The 23794-nt window shown below is 39.7% G+C and overlaps 1 protein-coding gene across 6 annotated transcripts; it reads left to right on the forward strand.

The window, feature by feature from the left end:
• Nucleotides 1-3: 3 nt before the first annotated feature.
• Nucleotides 4-23349, forward strand: chd4b (chromodomain helicase DNA binding protein 4b). Of its 6 annotated transcripts, none has more exons than XM_028469727.1 (40): nt 4-217; nt 543-707; nt 2616-2758; nt 3469-3723; nt 3811-3926; nt 4017-4116; nt 4225-4420; nt 4644-4765; nt 4862-4985; nt 5086-5258; nt 5801-6046; nt 6242-6445; nt 7379-7590; nt 7678-7809; nt 7905-8004; nt 8116-8307; nt 9202-9402; nt 10314-10451; nt 10614-10735; nt 10857-11030; nt 11192-11333; nt 11432-11681; nt 11789-11913; nt 12005-12097; nt 12339-12480; nt 12589-12758; nt 12856-13033; nt 13769-13855; nt 14831-14922; nt 15662-15795; nt 16750-16894; nt 16979-17135; nt 18407-18492; nt 18579-18810; nt 19133-19189; nt 19309-19482; nt 19843-19951; nt 21063-21195; nt 21283-21478; nt 22281-23349. In XM_028469727.1, exons 2-40 carry the CDS (start codon nt 644-646, stop codon nt 22481-22483), a joined length of 5919 nt encoding a protein of 1972 aa, XP_028325528.1. In that variant the 5' UTR covers nt 4-217; nt 543-643; the 3' UTR covers nt 22484-23349. The 6 variants fall into 6 exon arrangements, with proteins under 6 accessions (XP_028325528.1, XP_028325527.1, XP_028325529.1 ...); XM_028469726.1 differs by having other exon boundaries at nt 12859-13045; XM_028469728.1 differs by having other exon boundaries at nt 12859-13033.
• Nucleotides 23350-23794: the final 445 nt, after the last annotated feature.

Below are 23794 nucleotides of genomic sequence, written 5' to 3' on the forward strand. Positions count from 1 at the left end.
AGGATTATTATGGGATGTCTGCCCCCTTTGTGCGTTTGAGGATGTTAGCTAAGCGCTGTCCGTAAAGCTGGGGGAGAGAGACGAGGGGGACTGAGCGCCGTGTTTCAGCTCGTTTTGTTGTTGTTGTTTTTCCCTCTTTCCGCTTTAATGAATGAACGCTATGTGACAGCGTTAAACAGCTGACTGAGGACACAGCACAGCAGCAACACGGACTACAGTAAGTTTCTAACCTTGGGAAGGTTGACTTTTAAATGCTTAAAGTTTTATGTCAAGTGTGGTTTCAAACTCTGAAAGCTTGTGCTGGAAATCAGGAAGGGAACCCGACCTAAGTTTATTCAGTCCCGTGTGGAAAATAAATAAACGTGCAGCGCATGGAAACGCAGATAAATAATCTAGTTATTCAACTTGTTACAATAGACAGGTGGATAATTGTCTTTATAATAAATAGGTGAGCTGTCAGAGAGTGTATTTTAATATTACTCTATTTATTTCTCTCCAACCGATCCCCCCTCCCCCCGCCTCTGCCGGACACCCCCGGTCAGCTCAGTCGGTCCCACGTCATTTTCCCTCCTCCCGCACTGACGGAACACCGAGCTTCGGGAGGGATTAGTCCGACCGGGAATTACGTCCTAACACTGGGAACATGTCGTGCAGTGAGGATGAGAGGGAGGACTTCGGAGCCGCGGAGGAGCACACTTTTATCCAAGGTGAGTGCGTATGTGTTCAGGTCTGTCCCTGTCCGTAACTTGAGCTCTCCCCACCCCGTAATGCTAACGTTAGCTTAATGTAGTCGGGCTCGAGCCCTCCGTCCGTCACTCGCCATGATGGATCACTTGCTAACTTCGACAGCGTCTGTCACACTTTTCTCTGTGTTGACGGTGCCGTTAACCCCTCGTTTACCGGACACTGACGCGGTGCCCCGGTGGGAGCGAGCTGTCAAAGTTTCACAGACGGACAAACGGACCAGTTTAAAACGCCCGTGAATGCACGCGCTATGGCTGCACGCGCGTGCGTGTGGACACGCACGTAGGGTGTATCACGGTGGCGCGCGGCGCGCTGCCTCACGAGCGTGCACGAGACTCTCTATGTGATCCCCGCGTGTTTATCTGCTTATGATCAGATGGAGACGCTGTGGACAGGTCGGCGTCTGTCACTGACAGGGGCCAAACATGGGGACCAACACGTGGCCCGCGGACCACAATTTAGTGACATGTCAGAGAGTTGACTTTGTAAAGTGGGAAGGTTTGACTGAACAGCAGACATTAAAAGAGACGCAAATCTTGGATTGTGACTTTGTTGTGGCTTTAGTAGAAATAACAGAAGATATTTCATTCATTCATTACTAATAATCACTATTAAACATTTCACAAATTCCTTCAGATTATAAAGAAAACACTTTTTGTGAAATAATTCCTAGACTCTTTACTTTTTTAATGAAATATTTGATTAAAAGTAATTACAGTTTATATTATATTTATGCCTGACCTGTCACCTCAGGATATTATTATTTTTATTATTATGTATTTGTTTATGACTGCAACTAATGCAGGGAAACTGCTGCATCTTATTTGTATCTTACAAAGTAGTTTGTTTATTTTTACAGCAAATAAACGTGTTCATTTACTGTCTTTATATGACCATCTTCTTAACCTTGTACTGTACATATTTTTGGACTCTAGAAGAAAATTAGTGTGCCTGGAGAAACCAGTTTGCATTAAGGAGGGTTATACTCAGCCATGAAATCCAAGCTTTTTTAGCTTTAAAAGAGCATAGCTCCTCATAGGTGCACCAAACGGCCTATACTGATGAATTTATTAAGAATTAAAACATATATGTAAGCATCAAAAACCTTGTATGTCTCTATTAGATTAATATATAACATTATAAAAGGTTTAACAGGTGTTTCACCTCCTCTTTGTTAACCATGTGCAGTACTTGCTCAAAACTCTGCAGCAGTGCAATATAAGAAAAGGATACGCAAGACTCTTTTTCAAGGAAGTTCTCACAATATTGAAGCATATACACAAAATTGCGCACCAGTAAGCTACTTCCACTACTACAATACATTATGTTTTGCATTATATTTGATACATAATTATTATATCAATATTATTTTTTGTAAACCTGCACTACAGCAAATTATCTGGTTGTTTGCATGGAACTAGTCATTTATTAGTTGCCAACCATACTGAATGGATATTTTTTAGCAGTAAATAAATGTATGCAATCATTATGTCTACATATAGATTGTGGCTTTCACTGAATCATGCAAAAACCCATAGGAAAAAAATCTTTTCTGCATAATGGTTTAGAATGTTTGTTAGTTGGCAGGACTTGATTCAGTTCTGGTGATAGATGTTAGAAAGAAAAGCTTTCACCGTGTGGTGGTCCAAGTATTGTTGTTTGTCAAATGTTAAGGGTTAATACATCTTACAATAATAAATAGAAAGTTTCATTTATATTCTGATGGTAATCAAGGAAATATTTATTCAAAGCAATCACTTTTTGATACTTGCATTTTTGGGCCGTAATGACTTGTTACAACAGGGATGACTTTTTCATTTATCCACATACACGTTTTGTGATAACTCACTGTGTTTTTCCAATAATGATAGCACGTCACACTTTGGCCGATGACGACGGGCCCGAGGATGTGGCGTCAGATGTAGAAGACGTGCCAAAGTCCAAGAAGAAGAAGAAAGCCAAGAAGAGCCACCGTGAGAGCCGCAGCAGCAAGAGGCAGAGACCAATCAGAGAGGTGCGTTTCCACAGCCCCAAATGCATTTTCAGACATGCCATTAGAAAACCCAATCATGGTAGATAAGTTTAATGTGTAAAACACTCTCCAATGTTTCCAACAAGCATGAGTTTGGACTTGGGGAAGGAAAGCGGAATAACCAATGAAGAACCCTCACACTATCAGATTGGACATGTAAACTCAGTAAAAGAGCAACCCCAGAAACTGTAAATGATAATGTGAATTATTGTAATGATGATACACATTTATGATATGTTTTATTGTCAAAACATTTAAAAGAAATGGAAATTGGTAATTAAAATAGCAATAACTAGTAGTTTAATTATTTCAAAACAAAAATTCACAATGAAGTAAACTAAGTTCATTTTTAAAACTGGAAAAACTCATATAAAAAAGAAAACAATAGAGTTTTGTTAGCACTATAAAATAAGTTTATCTACAACTGTTTGATAACAGTCAAACAAAGCCAACTTAGTGTTTTGTTTGTTAATTTAAAAAGGAAGAAGCAGAGGCAGGTGACAGGTTAAATGTTCATGTATGCAACAAAATGTGAACCTCAGTGCTGTTCATCTCATGAACATCTTCAAACCAACTTAGTTTCCCCATATCCCCATTTGATTTTGGTGATGAGTCATTATAACTTATCCGATATAAAACGTGACTGAACCAGGATCTTCATTTAATCAGTGTAATGGTCATTTGTCTCACAGGAGTTTCCCGTAAGCTCCCCAGAGCACCTGATTGGACTGGAAGCAGTGGAGAGGGATGCTGAAGATGGAGGCCTGCGCTCAGAGAGTGAAGGCAGCGATTATGCACCTGGGAGAAAGAAGAAGAAACGCTCCAGCTCTGCCAAAGACAAGAAGAAAGGAGGCGCTGCTGCTGAGAAGGGGAGCTCATCCAGCTCAAAGTCCAAACGTAAAGAACCAGAACCAGAAGAGGACGAAGATGACGACGATGATTGCCAGGTAAAGATTCACTTTAACCTATCTGCAGGTAGCATGTTTTTGCAAGGCTGAAATTTAAAACGAATACTTTCCTCTTTTGCTTTGAAGCCCAAAAGCTCAACCCAGCTACTTCAAGCCTGGGGCATGAAAGACATCGACCATGCCTTTACTCAGGAAGACTACAGCTCCCTCACCAACTACAAGGCCTTCAGCCAGTTCGTCAGGTAAATGAAATGTAGGGAAAACATCTTATCCAAAATATATGGCTAAGTATTGACATATTTCTGCTCCTTGTCTCGTGTGTGTGTCCTCAGACCATTAATCGCTGCTAAAAACCCCAAAATTGCTGTATCAAAGATGATGACTCTAATGATGGCAAAATGGAGAGAATTTAGCACCAACAACCCCCTAAAGGTAACTTAATTTTAATCTTGTCTACTCAGCCTGGCTTATTGATATGTGACATTTTGCAGGGAAATGTGCTTGAAGATATAAAGTAGATGTTGTCATCATTCTGTGCAGGGTTGTGCCACTGCTAATGCAGCTCTGGCAGCTGCCAACGTGGCTGCAGCGGTGGAGAACATGGTGGTTGCAGGTACGGATGGAGGTGCCGAAACAGCTCCCGCTACTCCCCCTGCGTCCACGCCTGTCCTTGCCCCTGCAGCTCCTGCTCCACCTGCACCCCCACTTCGCAAGGCCAAGACAAAAGAGGGCAAAGGTACAGTATGTTTAAGTTTTTATTTGATTCAAAATGAAAATGACAAACTGTTTCATGGTTAGTGTAAATTTCGAGTTACATGTTAAGGTTTTGTTTTTGTTTTTAATTCCTGAAAAACCTTGTTTGAATAAATGAAACCTTAACATATATTTAAAAAAAAGAAAATACATTTATTCAGTTGTTTCAGTTTGGTAAATACAAGATCCTCCTCTTTTTCTTTTAGGTCCCAATGCCCGCAGGAGGTCAAAACCTGCATCTAAACAACCGCCTAAACCAAAACCAAAGAAGGTGGCTCCACTGAAGATCAAACTGGGAGGTCTCAACAGCAAGAGAAAGCGTTCCTCTGTATGTATTAGTTCATCGTTATCAACTCATCCAGAATGGTAAATTAAAGTTTTTGCACTTGTATAAGAAGATTCTTCCCTTCTGCTGATTCACTAGAGTGATGAAGATGATGGGGAAGCTGACAGTGACTTTGATGATGGAGGTTTCTCCGTCTCCGACGGCTCCAACCGCAGCAGCCGCCTGAAGAAGAAGCCTAAGGGTGCAAAGAAGAAAAAGAAAGGTTGGAAAAGACAATACAACTATTTTTTAAATGTCTTATGTTGGAAGTTATAGTTCATTTTTATTTAATTCTGCGTTTTTTTGTAAATCTACTTTCTCAGTAGAGACGGAAGATGGTGACGGCTATGAGACGGATCACCAGGACTACTGCGAGGTGTGCCAGCAGGGTGGGGAGATCATTTTGTGTGACACCTGCCCCAGAGCTTATCACATGGTGTGTCTGGACCCAGACATGGAGAAGGCACCTGAGGGCAAGTGGAGCTGTCCACACTGCGTGAGTTCCATCACCACCATAACTCTAAAGCGCCTTCACAATACATACATGAGATTCTTGAAACACACTTTCATTCCAAACAATGTTGTTTTTACAGAGATTAATTTCAAGTAACTAGTCCTGACACACACTTGATTTCTGGGAAATTAACTTTACTCAATTTGACTCTGACCAATTGTTTTTGTTTCCGTCCCTCTTTGTCCTTTTCTGTCCCCCCCACTCCTGTTCGTGTTTCTGCTTGTACTCTCCCCCACCACACACCTCACCCCCCACCCCCATCCTCCATTTCCTCTTCTTGTCCCTCCCCTCCTTCTTCTCGGCACATGAAAACGTGCACGCGCACACATCCCCACCCAACCCCCCCACCCCCACCTCATGTTCACAACTCTCCTCTGCTCACCCCTCCTCTTTTTTTTCTCTCTTGGTTCTGCATACCTTCCCTGCCTGACTGCCCCCTCCTTTTTCTAACACACGCACGCACACACACACACACACACACACACACACACACTGGCTCCTTCTGTCTGCATTTCTACCAATAGGAGAAGGAGGGCATCCAGTGGGAGGCCAGAGATGATCTGTCCGAGGTTGAAGCAGAGGATGATGATGACAGGAGAGACGAAGGGCTGGAGGAGGAGGACGACCACCACATTGAGTTTTGCCGCGTGTGTAAGGACGGAGGAGAGCTGCTCTGCTGTGACACATGCCCCTCCTCCTACCACATCCACTGCCTCAACCCTCCTCTTCCTGAGATCCCTAACGGGGAGTGGATCTGCCCCCGCTGCAAGGTGAGCGCTGTGCACTGGTGCATACCAGTTCTGTGGGTGCTCAGGTGGGTGTGCATCTGGATTGCTGATTTGATGTTGTGCTTGAGATAAACTTGTTTTTTTAGCTTGTGATGTCCCCAAAAAATATTTATAGAAAAAATCAAACTTCTGTTGTCTTTCATTAAAAATCATTCCATCTTCCCTACTTCCCTTCAGTGTCCACCTATGAAGGGAAAAGTACAGAAAGTTCTGACCTGGCGCTGGACTGAGCCTCCAGCCCCCACACCTGTTCCCCGTCCTGCTGATTTACCTGCTGATGCCCCAGATCCTCCGCCTCTAGCTGGACGAAGAGAGAGGGAGTTTTTCGTCAAATGGTGCAACTTGTCTTACTGGCACTGCTCCTGGGTGCAGGAGCTACAGGTACCACGCACACATGCTCTCATCTTTTCTATGTGCATGTTTTTGTGGTAAATGGTACAAGTATATATCCCACCCATCTCAAGAAATTATGTATTATTCAGAAAATGTTTTTTAAGATTTGCTCCGTCAGGACCACTTATTACCAGATATGCGATTCTACCAATTCACAAGCTAAACATCTATCTCATCTATCTTATGTTTTTACATAAGTTTATCTATAGTAAGCAAGCTGTTTCCGTCACTTTTCAAAGTTGTTTTACTTTTACTTTAAATATGCTATCATACCTTACAAGACACAGTAATGACAATAATTATTCTCTATACCTACCCTTTGCCCGTACATCACGTCATCAATTTAACATATCCTATTGAGGCCCTTTGCTTTGAAATATGTTACCTCCCCAATAAGATTCATATCCTCCTACTCACTCTTTAAAAGACGGTTAAAAAAATAAGTTATCCATTTACAAGTCCTCCTACATTACATCTAATTACTTCATGCCCTTTCTCCTTTTACTGTATGCCTTTTCATCATGATTACAATCCACTTGTAATATGTATGTTTGTATTCACATGTGTATATGGGTGTATGTATATGTTTTACCGTCATTTTGCATTTCTTTTAGGATTTTCAATTATTATTTTGTTCGATATTTTCATTGTGTTTTGATATTGATTTTTGTGTACTTTGTTCATATATTATTTTTCCTCATAGAGCAAAGCTTAATTGTGCATTTTGTCTCCTGATTTCATAAGGGTTTATTTGTTAGCCCTTATTTTAAATTGTTTGTGTTTATTGAAAGGGTTGAAACTCTGATATATAATTCCCTTCTTGCACTTATAATGTAGTTTTTTTTCTTTAATGTGTGCTAAATAAATAAATAAATTGAAGGACCCAAGCACTCAAACAACCCTCCTGTTTCTCTTTGGCAGTTGGAGCTGAACTGTCAGGTGATGTTCAGAAATTATCAGAGGAAGACGGATATGGACGAACCTCCACCCGTCGACTTTGGAGGAGAAGTTGATGAGGTTAAGAGTACCAAGAGGAAGAACAAGGATCCTCTGTTTGTACACATGGAGGAAGAGTTTTACCGATTCGGTGTAAAGATGGAGTGGCTGATGATTCACCGTATACTGAACCACAGGTAGGTTAGAGATGCAACACCATGCACAACAACAACGTGTTGTAGAAAATCAGCAGTTACAATGAAGTTCTTCATATTTCCTGTTAGCGTTGATAAAAAGAACAACGTACATTATTTAATCAAATGGAGAGACTTGGCATATGACCAGTCAACCTGGGAGAGCGAAGAAATGGATGTGCCTGAGTTTGATCTCTTCAAACAGACTTACTGGAATCACAGGTAAGCAGAGGTGTACAGTGTTCTCTGCAGCTCTCTGCTTATATTTAGTGGAATTAATGAAATGTGGTTTTTTTTTTTTCTTCTTCTTCTATAAGGGAGCTGATGATGGGCGAGGAGGGCAGACCTGGCAAGAAGCTGAAGAAGCCTGTTAAAGTTAAAAAGACAGAGCGACCACCTGTTAATCCAGTGGTGGACGTGAGTACTTCTTGCGCCATTTGTGCATCTCTGTGTGCTTAGTGTTTATGTTTACTGAAAAAAACAACAAAAAATCAATTGAAATGAATAAACGTTTTGTTTTGTTTTCAGCCCACCAGTAAATTTGATCGTCAGCCTGATTACTTGGACAGTACAGGAGGAACTCTGCATCCCTACCAGCTGGAAGGCTTAAATTGGCTGAGGTTTTCCTGGGCTCAAGCCACTGACACAATCCTGGCTGATGAGATGGGTTTAGGAAAGACGGTTCAGACAGCCGTCTTCCTATACTCATTGTATAAAGAGGTAAAATATGATACATACAGCACTGGGAGAACTTAACAGACTTGTATGTCTATAACTCTAAAATTTTATGTTTTCAATGAATATATTTTCCAAAACAAGTTTCTCTTGTAAATGACACCTTGTTGTCTCAATGGGACTTACCTGTATAATAAAAAGTTATAAAGGAATAAATAACTAAGATGTGTTTGAAAAGTGAAGTACTTTTGTCTGGTCTGCTGCCTTCTATTAAAGACATTAGTGTTGGGGGGTCAGAGAAATGTCCCCTATTATAGGGGATGAGTCCAAAGTAAAGAGCTCTATTCTAAATGCAAGGTAGGACAAATGCTATTTGGATAATCATATTCTAATGCTGATGTGTCAAACTCAAGGCCCGGGGGCCGAATTCGGCCCTTTAGAGCATCAAATTCGGCCACCCAAGAATGTAAAAAAACATGAAACATTTTTTAATTTACCATCTTATTCAGTTGTAGATATCTCAGCCCCTCCAAATACAAAAAATCAATTAAAATCCACAATACTTCCAATTCTTATATCACTGGCAGCAGTCATTTTTAATCTCAAATTGTTGTAAGAACTCTTAATTTTTCCGAAATCTGGCAAATTTTCCTCAATATATTCCACGAAATTTCCCAAAATTCATATATATATATATATATATATATATATATATCAACATTTATATGTGTAAATGCTAACCAGGGCATAATAATGTTGAATTTGCTTTTCTTCTTTTCAATCTGTTGCTCACTTAATGTCAAACTGCTTTGTATTTGGCCCCTGAACTAAAATAAGTTTGACACCTAGTTCTAATGTGTTCTGTGTCTCATAATTATCCTCAACCCCCCCTTTTCATGACAGCTTTAAATGCTTTTACCTTTTGCCTCTTGAATACAGGGTCACTCCAAAGGTCCCTTTTTGGTCAGCGCTCCTCTGTCCACCATCATTAACTGGGAAAGAGAGTTTGAGATGTGGGCCCCGGACATGTATGTTGTGACCTACGTGGGTGACAAAGACAGCAGGGCCGTCATCAGAGAGAATGAGTTCTCATTTGAAGGGAACGCCATTAGGGGAGGAAAAAAAGCTTCCAAGATGAAGGTGAGTAGCAGAAGTCAAGGAGTGATTGATGAATTAAAGATGTGAGAGTTATCAGGTCACTTTAATCAAACTCTGTGAGGATTTACACTTGTGATCCTGAGTATCACCTAAGGCAGGGGTCACCAACGTTTACCATCGTAAGAGCCACTTAAGCCCCACCCACAAAATACCAGGAGGCTGTGAGCCACAGATAAATAATCATTTTATATATCTGCACTGTGGGCAATTATACCCTGAAACACAATAAGAAGTTTCACAGTTTGTGTTTTGTTTTTTGGACAAAACTTTCTACTAATGACTGGTTCGCACACGGTTCTGTTTTTTGAGCCGGTGTGTTTCAAAACACTATTTAAGGTACTTGTTACAGATTTACTGTGTTGTAATAAAAACAATGAATAAAGAGGGAGTGTTACTCTTTGAACAATAAATCACGGTAAGAATGAAGTAGAAGTACTTCTGTGCATCGTCTACGGGACTCCACATCCCACAATGCAATGCAAGAAACGTCAATGAACCAAGTTTTCCGAGTGGAAATGAAAACAAACTTTTGTTACCATTTTACGTCTTTTTTTTTTTGAACAAATGATCTTCGATTTATTGATCTATGATGTCTTTATCTGATAAAAATAAGCGCCCCTAAGCTTTAATTTGAATGACAACAAATGAGCCTAATGATGTACTTGATGGTCAGCACTGATGTACTTATGATTGGTCACTGAGCCACAGGGGAGCAGCAAGGGATACACTAGTAGCTCTGGGGCTACTGACCTAAGCAGATGTTTAGACGTAGGATACCAAGTTCAACCCTCCTCTGATATTTACCAGTAGACTCAGGGACCCGTACATTTAATAAAAGCTATGTATTTGTTTGGCCATGACATTTAGGCAAACTTTTGCATTTTACTTTGCAGAAAGATTCAAACATCAAGTTTCATGTTCTGCTGACATCGTACGAGTTGATCACAATCGACCAGGCCATTCTGGGCTCAATTGAATGGGCCTGTCTGGTCGTTGACGAAGCGCACAGACTCAAGAACAACCAGTCAAAGGTAACCACAGAAGTGATCTGCTGTGTTCTTGATCTAGTTTAGGATTAGGTTCCTATTGCCATGTTGGTGGGTATGCCTGCATTATTAGAAATATGGAACTTATGGTTTGCTGGATTACATTTAACATAAATTTAAATGTTTTGTCTTTTTTTTTTTTCACAGTTCTTCCGAATTTTGAACAACTACCCATTGCAGCACAAACTGCTGCTGACTGGCACTCCTCTTCAGAACAACCTGGAGGAGCTCTTCCACCTGCTCAACTTCTTGACCCCAGAGAGATTTCAGTCAGTCACCTCATTTATTTAATTATACTGTTTTTTTTTGTTGGTTTATTTATTTATTTATTTTTTATCTCTGTCACTTAATCAACATTTTTTTCCCACTTTTTCTTTTTTTTTTTTACAGCAACCTTGAAGGATTTTTGGAGGAGTTTGCAGATATTGCCAAAGAGGACCAAATCAAGAAGCTCCATGACATGCTGGGACCACACATGCTTAGGAGACTGAAGGCTGATGTGTTCAAACACATGCCTTCAAAGACTGAACTCATTGTACGAGTAGAACTGAGCCCAATGCAAAAGTAGGTGTTGAGAAAATGCTCCGAATCATATTTATCGCTAAAGTAAATTGTACAAAGAATAAACTATAAAATGCCAAATATAAAAAAAAAAATGTCTCAATGTCTGTTTGCGCACTGAATTAAAGGGGACTTTGACATTTCATTGTGATTTTGTCATTCAGGAAATACTACAAATTCATTCTTACGCGTAACTTTGAAGCCCTCAACATTCGCGGAGGAGGAAACCAAGTCTCTTTACTCAATGTTGTGATGGACCTTAAAAAGTGCTGTAATCATCCCTACCTCTTTCCAGCAGCTGCTACTGTGAGTTCGACCTAAAGTTGTGCATTGAAACACTACTATGTCCTAGATTAATTTAATCAATTGGTATTTATTTTACATTTTAATTTTCTCATTTGCAGGAGGCCCCAAAGCTTCCAAACGGGATGTATGAGGGCAACGCTTTGACCAAATCTTCAGGAAAGCTGACGCTACTTCAGAAAATGATGAGAAAACTGAAGGATGGAGGCCACAGAGTTCTGGTTTTTTCCCAAATGACCAAAATGCTGGACCTGCTGGAGGACTTCCTAGAAAACGAGGGATATAAATATGAGCGAATTGATGGAGGAGTCACTGGCAACATGAGGCAGGAGGCCATTGATCGGTTTAATGGTAAGACGTGATTACGCACAGGTTTTTTGCAAGTCTTTTAGCAGATGGGTCTGTTGAGATGTAGTCTGATCTCATTTAACTTCTCTTCCTCTTTTTTTTTTTTTTAGCACCGGGTGCTCAGCAGTTTGCTTTCCTCCTCTCCACAAGAGCTGGAGGTTTGGGTATAAATCTGGCCTCTGCTGATACCGTCATCATCTATGACTCTGACTGGAACCCTCACAATGACATCCAGGTACATCTGCCATAGGCCTGCACTCACACTGCATAGTCATATTTTTGCATGTGTAATCGCATGTTTTACTTTTTGTGTTTTTCTTTCACAGGCGTTCAGCAGAGCTCATCGTATTGGACAGAACAGAAAAGTGATGATCTATCGTTTTGTAACTAAAGCTTCTGTGGAGGAGAGAATCACCCAGGTCTGCAAATATGAACAGTCATTATTGTCTGCTATGAAGCTCTATTTAAGTATCTATCACTTATTGCTTGGATATTGTTGACGTCATCTGTACTTTCCACCTAATTTAAAACTGGAAGTGCTAACTTCCTAAAACCTGTGGCCCACTTGTGATTGAACTGGTCTGTATTTGGACCCTGAACTAAAATGAGTTTGACACCCCTTCTCTAGGATATCAAGCTCACAGCTTTCTTTCTACCTAGGTTGCAAAGAAGAAGATGATGCTCACACATCTGGTGGTGCGGCCCGGCCTAGGCTCAAAGACGGGTTCCATGTCCAAACAGGAGTTGGACGACATCCTCAAGTTTGGAACAGAAGAACTGTTCAAGGATGAGATCGGAGAAGGTGAGCTAAGTTTAACTTTCCCAAGATAGACTGGAGAAGAATCTTAGAAGTGAGAGGATTCAAGACATGTGCTGAGGTTTATTCTGATTTGATTTATTCTACCTTTAGGAGACAACAAAGAGGACGACAGCAGTGTGATCCACTACGATGACCAAGCAATCGATCGTTTACTAGACAGGAACCAGGATGCCACAGATGACACTGAGCTCCAGAGCATGAATGAATACCTTAGCTCCTTTAAAGTAGCCCAGTATGTGGTCAAAGATGAAGATGACGAGGTATATTTTGTGTTTCTGCAAAGCGTGCACCAACCTAGTGTTAGAGAGTATTAAAAAGCTTATTTGTACTCTACATTATCTCTATTCTACCATTGAGGAGGAGGAGGTAGAAAGGGAAGTGATTAAGCAGGAGGAGAGTGTTGATCCAGATTACTGGGAGAAGCTGCTGCGGCATCATTATGAACAGCAGCAAGAGGATCTCGCCCGCAATCTGGGCAAAGGCAAAAGAACTCGAAAGCCGGTCAACTACAATGACGGTTCCCAGGAGGACCGAGGTATAAGACAGGGTACAGAACATTATATCATGCCACTTCTCTTTGTGTGTGTGTGTTGTGCAGTGTTGTTGTGTTTGTGAATTTTAGTCATGTTCGATGTTTGTGTGTTGAGAAAGTTAGCTCTTAACGCCTTTAATTACCCCATACTCAGCATGTGGCTTTGGAAGACATCGAATTGGCAAAATAGCATAACACAAAAGTATATTCAGTATCAGTTATCAATTTATTTTACTTACATTATACCATTACAAGAGTGGCCTGATGACACACGTCATGTAATCTGACACGTGTCACCATTTAACACTAATATTTTTTATCCTTAAACTACTTGATTAAGTGAAACAAATGAGATTATTGTTTATAAACTTTCAACAAAAATAAATCTTAGAGTGATGTCACTGACATGCAGACCGCAATCAATAAAAAGGCAGTTAAGAGGACTAACCGTTTGTATGTAATGTATATTTTTTACATGTTATAAACTAATATGTTTTAGTTTTACCTTAATTTTTTTTTCTGAACCTTTGTGTTGCTTTGTTTTGTATATTTTTCAAGCTAATGATTAATTTTAAGTTAATAATTAAAAATATGGAAACTTTTCTTCTTGTTAAACTACAGCAATGTGTTTTTAATGAAATCAAGCTAAAAGTAACAACTTTGATGTCTTACATTAATTTAAGAGGAAAAAAAAATGTGAATCATGTACTCACTCAGATTTCTGTATGATTTCCTCAGACTGGCAGGAGGACCAGTCGGATAATCAATCCGATTACTCCGTAGCCTCAGAGGAGGGCGATGAAGACTTTGATGAGCGGGCTGAAGGTAAAGTCTCGATCAGGTTTGCTGTTAATAATTTGATTTACTAACCCTGTTGAAGTGGTTTGATGTCAGTTGTTCATGTGGAATATGATGGATTAATTTGTCCGCTTAACACAGAGGCATTCTGTAGTCATTCACTAACCATACTAACCACTCCTGCAGGTGCTTATTCAGATTCAGACGACAGCTATGATATCCTGCTTGACAACCACAACAGCAAATCTTGGAACAGCACATGTTGCTGCGTCATCTGCGTTGTCCGACGGTCAAAAAAGACAGAAACAAAAAGGAACAAAAATCGCAGCAAGCCCAACCTTTTGCAGGAGCTTTAATAAGACTGTACCTGGTTGAAAATTGTGGTTTATGCAGTTGTATTTTCTCTGTTCATAAAAGCTGCTAAACCTGTCATATTTTACATGTGGCAGGAGTGTTGAATGCAAGTTTTGCACTAATTGTTGAAGTGTATAAGATTATGGTTGTGTATGTCTTCCTTTGAATTAAATGTAGTTCATCAGCACCACTGTTTTCAGTCGTAGCTGTCCTGCCTTCTAAACCCGCTCGTCGTAAACAGGGTTGCATTTGTCCACTGGAGAATATCCCAACTGACTCCAACCCAGTCTCACTCCTAACTCGTCACATATCGACGCCAAAGGTACCCTCCCGAACCTCGATATGTGACGAGTTGGGAGTGAGAATGTGTTGCTGACTCAGGGAGGGAAGCAGGTTTCTCCCTGGACAGGCCACCAGCTGGTCACAGAGCTAACAGACAGAGAAAGACGAGCTGGGCCCCGACAGCAGGACATTGTAGGTTTTCTCAAAGCGTTAATTTTAACGGTGAGAGTAGGGTAAGTGGATCACTCCCACAGAGAAACATCAGGAGAATAAAAAGCATTCATGGACATGTTTTACTGAGTTGAAACTTTTGGTTTTGTGTCTTCCTATGATGGAAGTAACATTAAATCTTTTCCTTTCTCACAGCCAATGCTCGCAGGCCAAACCGCAGGGGGTTGAGGAACGACAGGGATAAACCCCTTCCTCCTCTATTGGCCAGGGTCGGTGGTAATATCGAGGTAAGATTTCAGTGTAGCTTCATCCTGTGGTTAGGGTTTGTAGAGGTACAATTGCTCAGAAATTAAATAATTCTGTAATATAAATAAGCAAAGAATAAGTAGTTTTCTCTCAAAGTAGAGTTAATTCCTTCAAAAGGATCTGGATAGAAAATGAACAATCAAACGCACACTGATTTATAACCCCTCGGCATTAACTTCTCTTCATTTAAAACCAGTTATGCCTTTATGACGATGATATACTGTTTATTTTTGAACAAATGCAATTATACAGGAAATACTATTACAATAAACAAAATATTTGATGCAGATGGCTTTCCTCCAGAAAAAAAAAAGCATAATAACTACATATGTTACTGCATACACATACTTTTTGTGTTCAAAAGGGAGTGGGTGGAAGTAAAAACATTACAATAACGAATAATCAATTTTCAGCGTCCTGTTTTCCAACCAGTGCTTCTGTTAAACAAATTTTGTCTAATTTTTATATGATTTTGATTAAATACACACACAAAAACATATTGCACACTTTCAAAATGGTTGTATTATGTAAAGATATTTTGTGAGTAATATTGAATACTGAAATTTTGCTGAAGTTTTGGATGTGACTTTTGGAGAGCACAGAACATGACCACAAACATGAGAAAAGATGTTTCACCTACCAATCAGCACCAGATCGCTCACTCAACATTGAATTGTTGTTTAGTTTTTTACTCTTTCAACTCTTCATATTACCTTTCAGGTTTTGGGTTTTAATGCACGCCAAAGGAAGGCTTTCCTGAATGCTGTGATGCGTTATGGGATGCCTCCACAGGATGCATTCACCAATCAGTGGCTGGTCAGAGACCTGCGGGGGAAGTCTGAGAAAGAATTCAAGTAAGTGTGTTTGATTCTCATTTCTCTTAAAAATGTGTTTATATACTTCTGCGTATCAAACTCTTATTTTCTTTTCTTAAAATGATCATGTTTAAATAAATTAAAGCAGGTAGTTTGTGAGTTGGATTAAATGAATCAAAAATAATAGCAACATTTTAGAGTATTAAATAGACCAGGCGTCAATCTCATTTCAGTTCAGGGGCCAAATACAGAGCAGGTTGATCTCAAGTGGGCCACAGATTTTATTTAATTACACAAGTAATTTTCAACATTATTGTGCTACGTATACATAAATGACAAAATATGTAAGAAACCGACCATATCCAAGCAATAAGTGATAGATATCAGTCCTAACAGATCGTCACTTTAAATTGCCTTGTTTTTATGACCAATTTCTATTTAATTAACGGAAATATTATCTCATAATATGAGGAAAATTGAAGGATTTTGTAATAATTGAGTTTTTTCAACTTTTTAACATTAAAAAAAATAACTGCAATCATGCGATGTACAGTAAGTATTGGGAAAACTGTGAACCCCTGCAAATATTGTTCATTTACACAAAGATTAATGTTTTCTCTCTCAATTGGCCCCCAGGCCATGAGTTTGACACGTGGCATAAATGTTCAGGGTTTTTTTTTTTTCTTTTCAACCCCCCACCCATTTTCTCATTGTGCAGCATTGGCTGAAAGTGTTGGTAATGCCTGTAGGAGAAATCTTCTTAAGTTCTGCAAATTAGATTTTTTCTTTTTACTGCCATAGAAAAATGATTGAAAGCCAATGATAGAAATAGATAGTTCCACATGTGACCTCAGTTAGAGCTCATATGCATCACTGCGTCATTTGGCGTCAATACATTTAATCACTGTTGCAATGATCACGCTGTAGGGATTTTCTTAGTACATTTGGATTACTTCCTGTTGTTTTAACATTGTGTCTATTTGTCCCTCACAGGGCTTATGTGTCACTGTTCATGCGTCACCTTTGTGAGCCCGGGGCTGATGGAGCCGAGACCTTCGCAGATGGAGTCCCACGCGAGGGTCTATCGAGGCAACACGTGCTCACGCGCATCGGTGTAATGTCACTCATTAGAAAAAAGGTGTGAACAAACATCCCTGATTAATGAGTGCTAATAATGCATCGGGGCTGTTATGTGATGATGACGATGAATTTTAATGAACAGGTCCAGGAGTTTGAACATGTGAACGGTCAGTGGTCGATGCCCTGGATGGCAGAGCTGGAGGAAAACAAACGAGCTGCTGCTTTAGCTGCTGGTGAAGACCCAAAGACTCCTTCAACTGGGACTCCTGGTGACACACAGCCCAACACTCCTGTCCCAGGTAAATACACACAGACACGCACACTTCATTGTATAAGGAAGCATTTATTTTAAATAAATCCCATAATTTTAAATGAGTACAATTCATCTATGACTGCCATATGCTATATTTACTTTCTGTAACTCATTAAAGCCAAAGGATTATATTTGAAATGCCAATAATTCAGATTCAGAATACTTTATTAATTCCTGAGGAGAAATTTGGTACCAGTTACATCCCGTCCAAGAAACATGAAAAGACAATCACATATAACATGGGAGTACAGGACCGAAGTACTGTGGGTCACAAGCCATTGAGGCAGTTCCCCGTATCTTACATAAGAAGTGGAAAAACATGAGGTAAGGAGAGCGAAAAAGGCAGGAAAAAAAATCCTCGCACACACGGAAGCGCCAAAGACACAATTACAACAAAATTCAAAGACATAGCAAAGAAGGCGTTGAAATATGATCCATTCACTTCATTCTGTACAGTTCAGTCAGATGACATGAAATGACCTTGGGCAGTTCTGATTCAGAAACAAAGTTCCAGGTGATGTTGGGGAAGGGTAGTCAGATAAGCTGGCCTTGAATGGCTGGCTTGTGGGGAGTCAAATGAGATAATTTGTTTTTCGGTCAGGCTAAGCACAATTTTCCTTGAGCCTTTGGGTCCATCTCTCAAACTTAAGTAATCCATTATGGTGGCCTTATTGAAAACTGAGCAGTTTAACAACTCCAAATTGGATTCCATTCCGCATAGTTCCAAGTAGCATCTGCTTAATTTGAGTATGTTTATCGCATGAGTCTGAGTGTTAAGAGCCCTGCCCTATCCATCAGATAGTGACTGGCAGCCTTCCCGAAACAGCTGCCAATGTAATCCAGACTTTGCGATAATCGGGAAACTGCCAGTTCCAATCAGCAGCATACCTGCTACCATTATTCCAATTATGTAGACGTTTTACTCGTCCTCGTGTATCCCGCCGAAAACGTTCCGTCCGGACAGGCGGGCTCACCTCTGCCCATTCTTTAGTTGATAAATTTTGGTCTATTGCATTGAGAGACCAGCTGATCAATTCAATAGTTTTGGTTTTTGGATTGAGATGTAGAGAGAGGTAGATTCTGTCAAAAGACAGCACAAAAACAAGCAAGCAGCAGCAGCAGCAAGGGCAGATATGGAGGGAGGGAGCAGAGAGAAACGTGTTTTCCTTTGTTCAGAGCAAGAAAAGAAAAAAAAATGAAAGAAAATTAGTTTTTTAAAACACTCCATTAAAAATAATTGTTTCTCTGCCTTTACAGAAGATTTGTCCAAATCAGACGACAAAGAATTCCTGAAGAAGGAGGAGGAAGATGTCAAATCTGTGAAAAAATCAGAGGATTCAGAGGTAGACTTGGCTCTGCAATTGTTTTCACAGCTGTCATCATAGATGAACCATCTCACTTTACTCATCAGAGAGTGTCTCTTTCCCAGGTTATTGAAATCCCAGATGAGTCTGAAAAATCACCCGTTGTTGAGAAGAGAGATGACACTGATGCTGCAGTAGAGAAGGAAGAAAAAGAGAAGATGTCAGACGGCCTGGAAGAAAAGAAGGAGGCTGAAGATGTCAAACCAAAGGAGGAGGAGAAGAGTGTAGCAGCGACGGAAAATGACTCTTCTGCTGATAGGAAGGGCAACATGACCTCAGAAGAGGAGACGACAAAAGGTGAGACAAATGTGGAGTGCTGTCGCCTGTGAGTTTATAAAATATGATTCTTTATTTCAGCCAATGCTTAAAAACATTTGAAACATCTGTATTAAATGTGGGAATTACTATATACTGATAGAAGCAGTGAAAATGTGAACACGCACAAGAGTGTTTGTTAAACGTACAGTATTTAATAGACATCAGATGTTCGTATAATTTACGAAGTAAATGAATCAACAGCTAAAAACAGGTTTAAAACAAAGCAACAAACTAATAGCTAACATTCATGTACTCAAGTATCGCCTTTCGAATGTTCACGTTTTACTTAAACTTATTTTAGCAGAAGATGTCAGAGATGGAAAGATGGACACAAGCTTACCAACAGACGAGAAAAAAGGTAACAGTCATGTTCACACACTATTGTCTGTCTGATTGTGATACTTTCATGTTTAGATGATGTGTAGCCCTTTGACCATCAAAGTAATCACCTTAGTTGTTTTGTTTTGTTTTTTTTAGAGCAAAAAGAGGAGAAAGATGGACTGAAAACAGACGAGCCGAGCAAACTGCAGAATGGCGAGAGCACCAAAGAAGGAGGAGCTACAGCTGCGTCAGTCGTCAACGTCAGCGAAGAGAAGAAGAAAGCCACCAAGCAGAGGTTCATGTTCAACATCGCAGACGGAGGATTCACAGGTATAAAGCAGCTTTTAGCAGTTTAATTTATATGAAATATGATCTTCCATCATTTCTAACTATAAAGCAAAACCTAAAAAAAAGAATATATATATATATATATAAATTAAAGAATACTTAACCTATCCTGATCAAGATTCTTTGGGATTTGAGCCCCACCACTGAGTGACAGACATTCGACGGTATGTATTCTAGTTTTTGCTGGGTACAGTGGTTTCTAACTGCGCAGAATGCTACTCTAATATAATCTAGTTTAAGTGTGATGGACACTTGCATTTCTAGAAATCTTGCCGAGGGCGGCTAATTGGTTTGGGTTGTCTCTTTATTCTCTGTTCCAACCTTTTCTACGTCTCCTTTTAGAGCTCCACTCGCTGTGGCAGAATGAGGAGAGAGCCGCCACCGTCACAAAGAAGACTTTTGAGATTTGGCATCGTCGCCATGACTACTGGCTGCTGGCTGGTATCATACAGTATCCTTTCCTGCCATTTTTTTTTACAGTTACAAGATGACAGTGAGCCTGACAGGGTCTGATGTCCAGTTTAATAATTAGACGTAATGATATGTGTAATGTAGTGGTTCTCAAACTTTACCCCCGCCTTTCTCTTACTTTTTAATTTAAGTAACCGATTTGTCCCACAACAACATTTTTGCTTAGAATATTGTAATAATTTGCTTTTGGAATAAACAACTATAGATCATAATGATGGAAAGAGTGATAACATACATTTTAAAGAATCTCATTTTGTAAATAAGTTGAATAAAACAGTATTTAGTGTTTTCTGAATAGATTTATTTCTAGTTTTTATTTTATTTCCAGTCATCTCCCACCTGGTGTGGGACCAAGACTGAGAATTGTATTTTTAGTTCATGTTCTAATCAAGATCATTTCCATCATTATTATTATGATTATCATTTTTAAAGGAACATAGGGCAGAATTTGTGAAAAAATAAACATTCATTTTAAGTCTTATAATGCTAATGTGTGATGAAGCGTTATTTCTTGATCCTGCCCTATGCTCCTTTAACTAAAAATAAACATTATAAAACCCCATATTTTTGATGTTTTCAATAATTAATTTCGTACCCCCATTTGATAAACACTGGTGTCGTGGACCTGTCAGTATTGCATTTGCATGTTCTCATTTTGCTTGCTTGGTTTTTTTTTTTGGTAGTCTAGTTTTGTCCAGAATTCCATGCTTTTTTCTTTACTGGCTCTGTAACAGACTCTCCATGGTTTACTCTAGGGTTGCTCGGTTATAGAAAAAATAATAATCACGATTCTTTTAGATTATTCAACCAAAAAGTTGTTTATTTTTTGTACAAAACAATATAAAATATATTCTTATAAACAACTCAAAGTTAGTATTAATAATAGTTTTTTTCTCATGTGCGCCAAGCTTCATGTTTTGTAGATATCTGAAATCTGGGAAGTTTGTTTGTTTGCAAATAAAACAAACTTCCCCGATTTTAATAATAATCAATGTGAATCAATAATAATCACCACGTCACTGAGCATCAAAAAAAGCTTGATCCAATTATGAACCATGTACACTATTTCACTTGACTTAGGTGACTTTTAGACACGGCTACGCTCGCTGGCAGGATGTGCAGAATGACGTAAGGTTTGCTATCCTCAACGAGCCGTTCAAAGGGGAAATGAGCCGAGGAAATTTCCTGGAAATAAAGAACAAATTTCTGGCCCGCAGGTTTAAGGTAAAGCTCACCTGATGTTGTCACTTTCAGTCTGTGTGTGTGTGTGTAGGGTGGTGGAAATCACATGACTGTCTTCTGTGTGTGCAGTTACTGGAGCAGGCATTGGTGATTGAGGAGCAGTTGCGCAGGGCGGCCTACCTGAACATGACGGAGGACCCGGCTCACCCGTCCATGGCCCTGAACACCCGCTTCAGTGAGGTGGAGTGCCTCGCCGAGTCCCATCAGCACCTCAGCAAAGAGTCCATGTCAGGGAACAAGCCTGCCAATGCAGTGCTGCATAAAGGTAAGAAAGTATGTGGGGAAAAAAAACATGTTTACAACATCCTTTACATTAAAAGAGCCTGTGTGGTTTTAAGGATATTATTGTTAGATGGTTAAGATTAGAGTTTAGATCACTACATGACCACACAGCAGTAGATGCAGAATACAGGAATAAACCGAGCGTGTTTAAAGTGTGACGCTCATTTTCAAATTTACTTTACGTCATTAAATGATCAGTACTGTACAGTAGTTTGCTACAGTGGCAAAGAAAGCTACTGGAACAAAATGGAAACCAGCAGAGGACGGCACGGTAGTACGTTGCTTCACAACAAGTAGATTGTAGTTCTACTCCATTTACTTCCTATTGTGCAATCCAGTAATAGGCTGGAGCTTCAAAATGTAAAAGTAAAAGAACAAAATTATTAAAAAAGAAAAAAGAAATGTACAAATTTACAGGAATATACACAAAAGGACAAAATTAATTAATTAATTAAACAACAACAAAATACACAAAACTAACCAAAAAAACAGCCAAGACAACTAAAACACACAAAAAAACTGAGGAATGTACTGACAACCAAAGTATACAAAATAACTCAAATACCACAAAAATACATACAGACAACAAAATACACAAAGATAATAGGAAAAAAATATACAAATGTATACTATAATTTATAAAAACCAAAAATTGCAAAAGACAACCAAAAATACACAAAAACATTTTACAAAATGACTCAAAAAAACACAGGAGACAACTCCAAAAATAATAAAAGTATGCAAAACCCCAACACAACAATTCATTCATATTTTCCTGTATCCAGTTCTCAAACAGCTTGAAGAACTGCTGAGCGACATGAAAGCTGACGTCACTCGTCTCCCAGCAACGATTGCCAGGATACCTCCCGTGGCCGTGCGGCTACAAATGTCTGAAAGGAACATCCTGAGCAGATTAGCGAGCCGGGGGCCCGAGGTCACCGCTCAGAGCCAATCCCAGGCCTCCCAGCAGATGCAGGTGCCACGCTGATTGATTGATGTATCAGTATTTCCTTCTCTGACTGACTGAATCCAGTCACTCCATCACTCCTCCATGTAGCAGATATCACCGTGTACAGCACTGTTAGCGGGTTAGCCATTCCCTGCTCGACACCCACAACTGATCTCTGCTTCCGGACGAACATCAACTGGAAGTGAGCACACTGGGATTGTACATATGGGATGGGATGGGAGTGAATGAACTGAATGCGTCAGGTCTTTCTCCTTCACTAATCCAATCGAGGTCCTCTGTTCTGAGCGTTGGACTGACTCGGAGCAGCTCCTTAGAACATCAGAGCGTGTAAAACTGTAAGTACGAAGCAGCAAGTATGCATACAGCTGCATACTTAGAATAAACCTGAGGCTTGGAGCAACTTTGGAACTATTGAACAATTGGAAGGATTTTATTGTACTGCTTCTCATCTTAAAAACGTCCTTGTCTTGTATCTGTGGATGGAGGTAAAGTGTGTGTGAGTGTGTTCAGCGTGAGTGTGTGCTAACAGGGCCTAGTGGTGAGCACAGACTGTTGTGGTCACTTTTTTATCCGTCACATCTGTAACTTTCTGGTAGTGCCCCACGATGTTGTGTCAGGTGACCCGACCCAGGAGGAGGTGTTAGACCAGCACCTCCACATTCCTGACTGTACCACCTGACTTTCTCCTGGGAAGCTTGCTGTGACACCAAGACGCAACAGGAAGCAGGTACAAGGAAAGGTTTTGAGAGTGATGGCAATCTTAAGTTAATTTGATTTCGTACTGTCATTATGTTGTTTTACAGACTTGGATATTATTATTATTGTTGGTACCACCTTGTTGTTTTTACAAACTACAATAAAAAGTCAACAGTTGGTCAACGTTTTATTGGTGTATTTGTGTGTTTAGCCTTGTTTTCCCTAACCCAGGAGTTTAGAGTGTGATAATGGGTTAAAATGAAGGTCTTGTACAGAGGCGTATTGCATTCACTTGAAAAACAAAAACAAAACCATCCAGTTTTTCTGAATAACACATTTTTTGCTTTGTTTTTTGGGCTTGTTATTTGAGTTTTTCGGAGTAATTCTTTTCTTCTGAATGATCAAGATTCTTAGCAAAGTCCTCAGGTTCCTGCGTACAATCGATAAACTAATTGTAATGCCATCAATATGGCTTAAAGACAGAACTATCTCCCAGTGTCTTAAACCAAGTTGAAAGTACATTTTTATCAAATTAAACCAGGCGGCCATGTTTGCTCGCAATAAAGAAATAAATGTTTCAAATGCCTTCTGAGCTCAGAAAAAAAATAGTCCGAAGAACAGGGAAAAAATTTG

Source organism: Gouania willdenowi, chromosome 16 (genome assembly GCF_900634775.1).
Source record: "Gouania willdenowi chromosome 16, fGouWil2.1, whole genome shotgun sequence".
NCBI classification, from domain to species: domain Eukaryota; kingdom Metazoa; phylum Chordata; class Actinopteri; order Blenniiformes; family Gobiesocidae; genus Gouania; species Gouania willdenowi.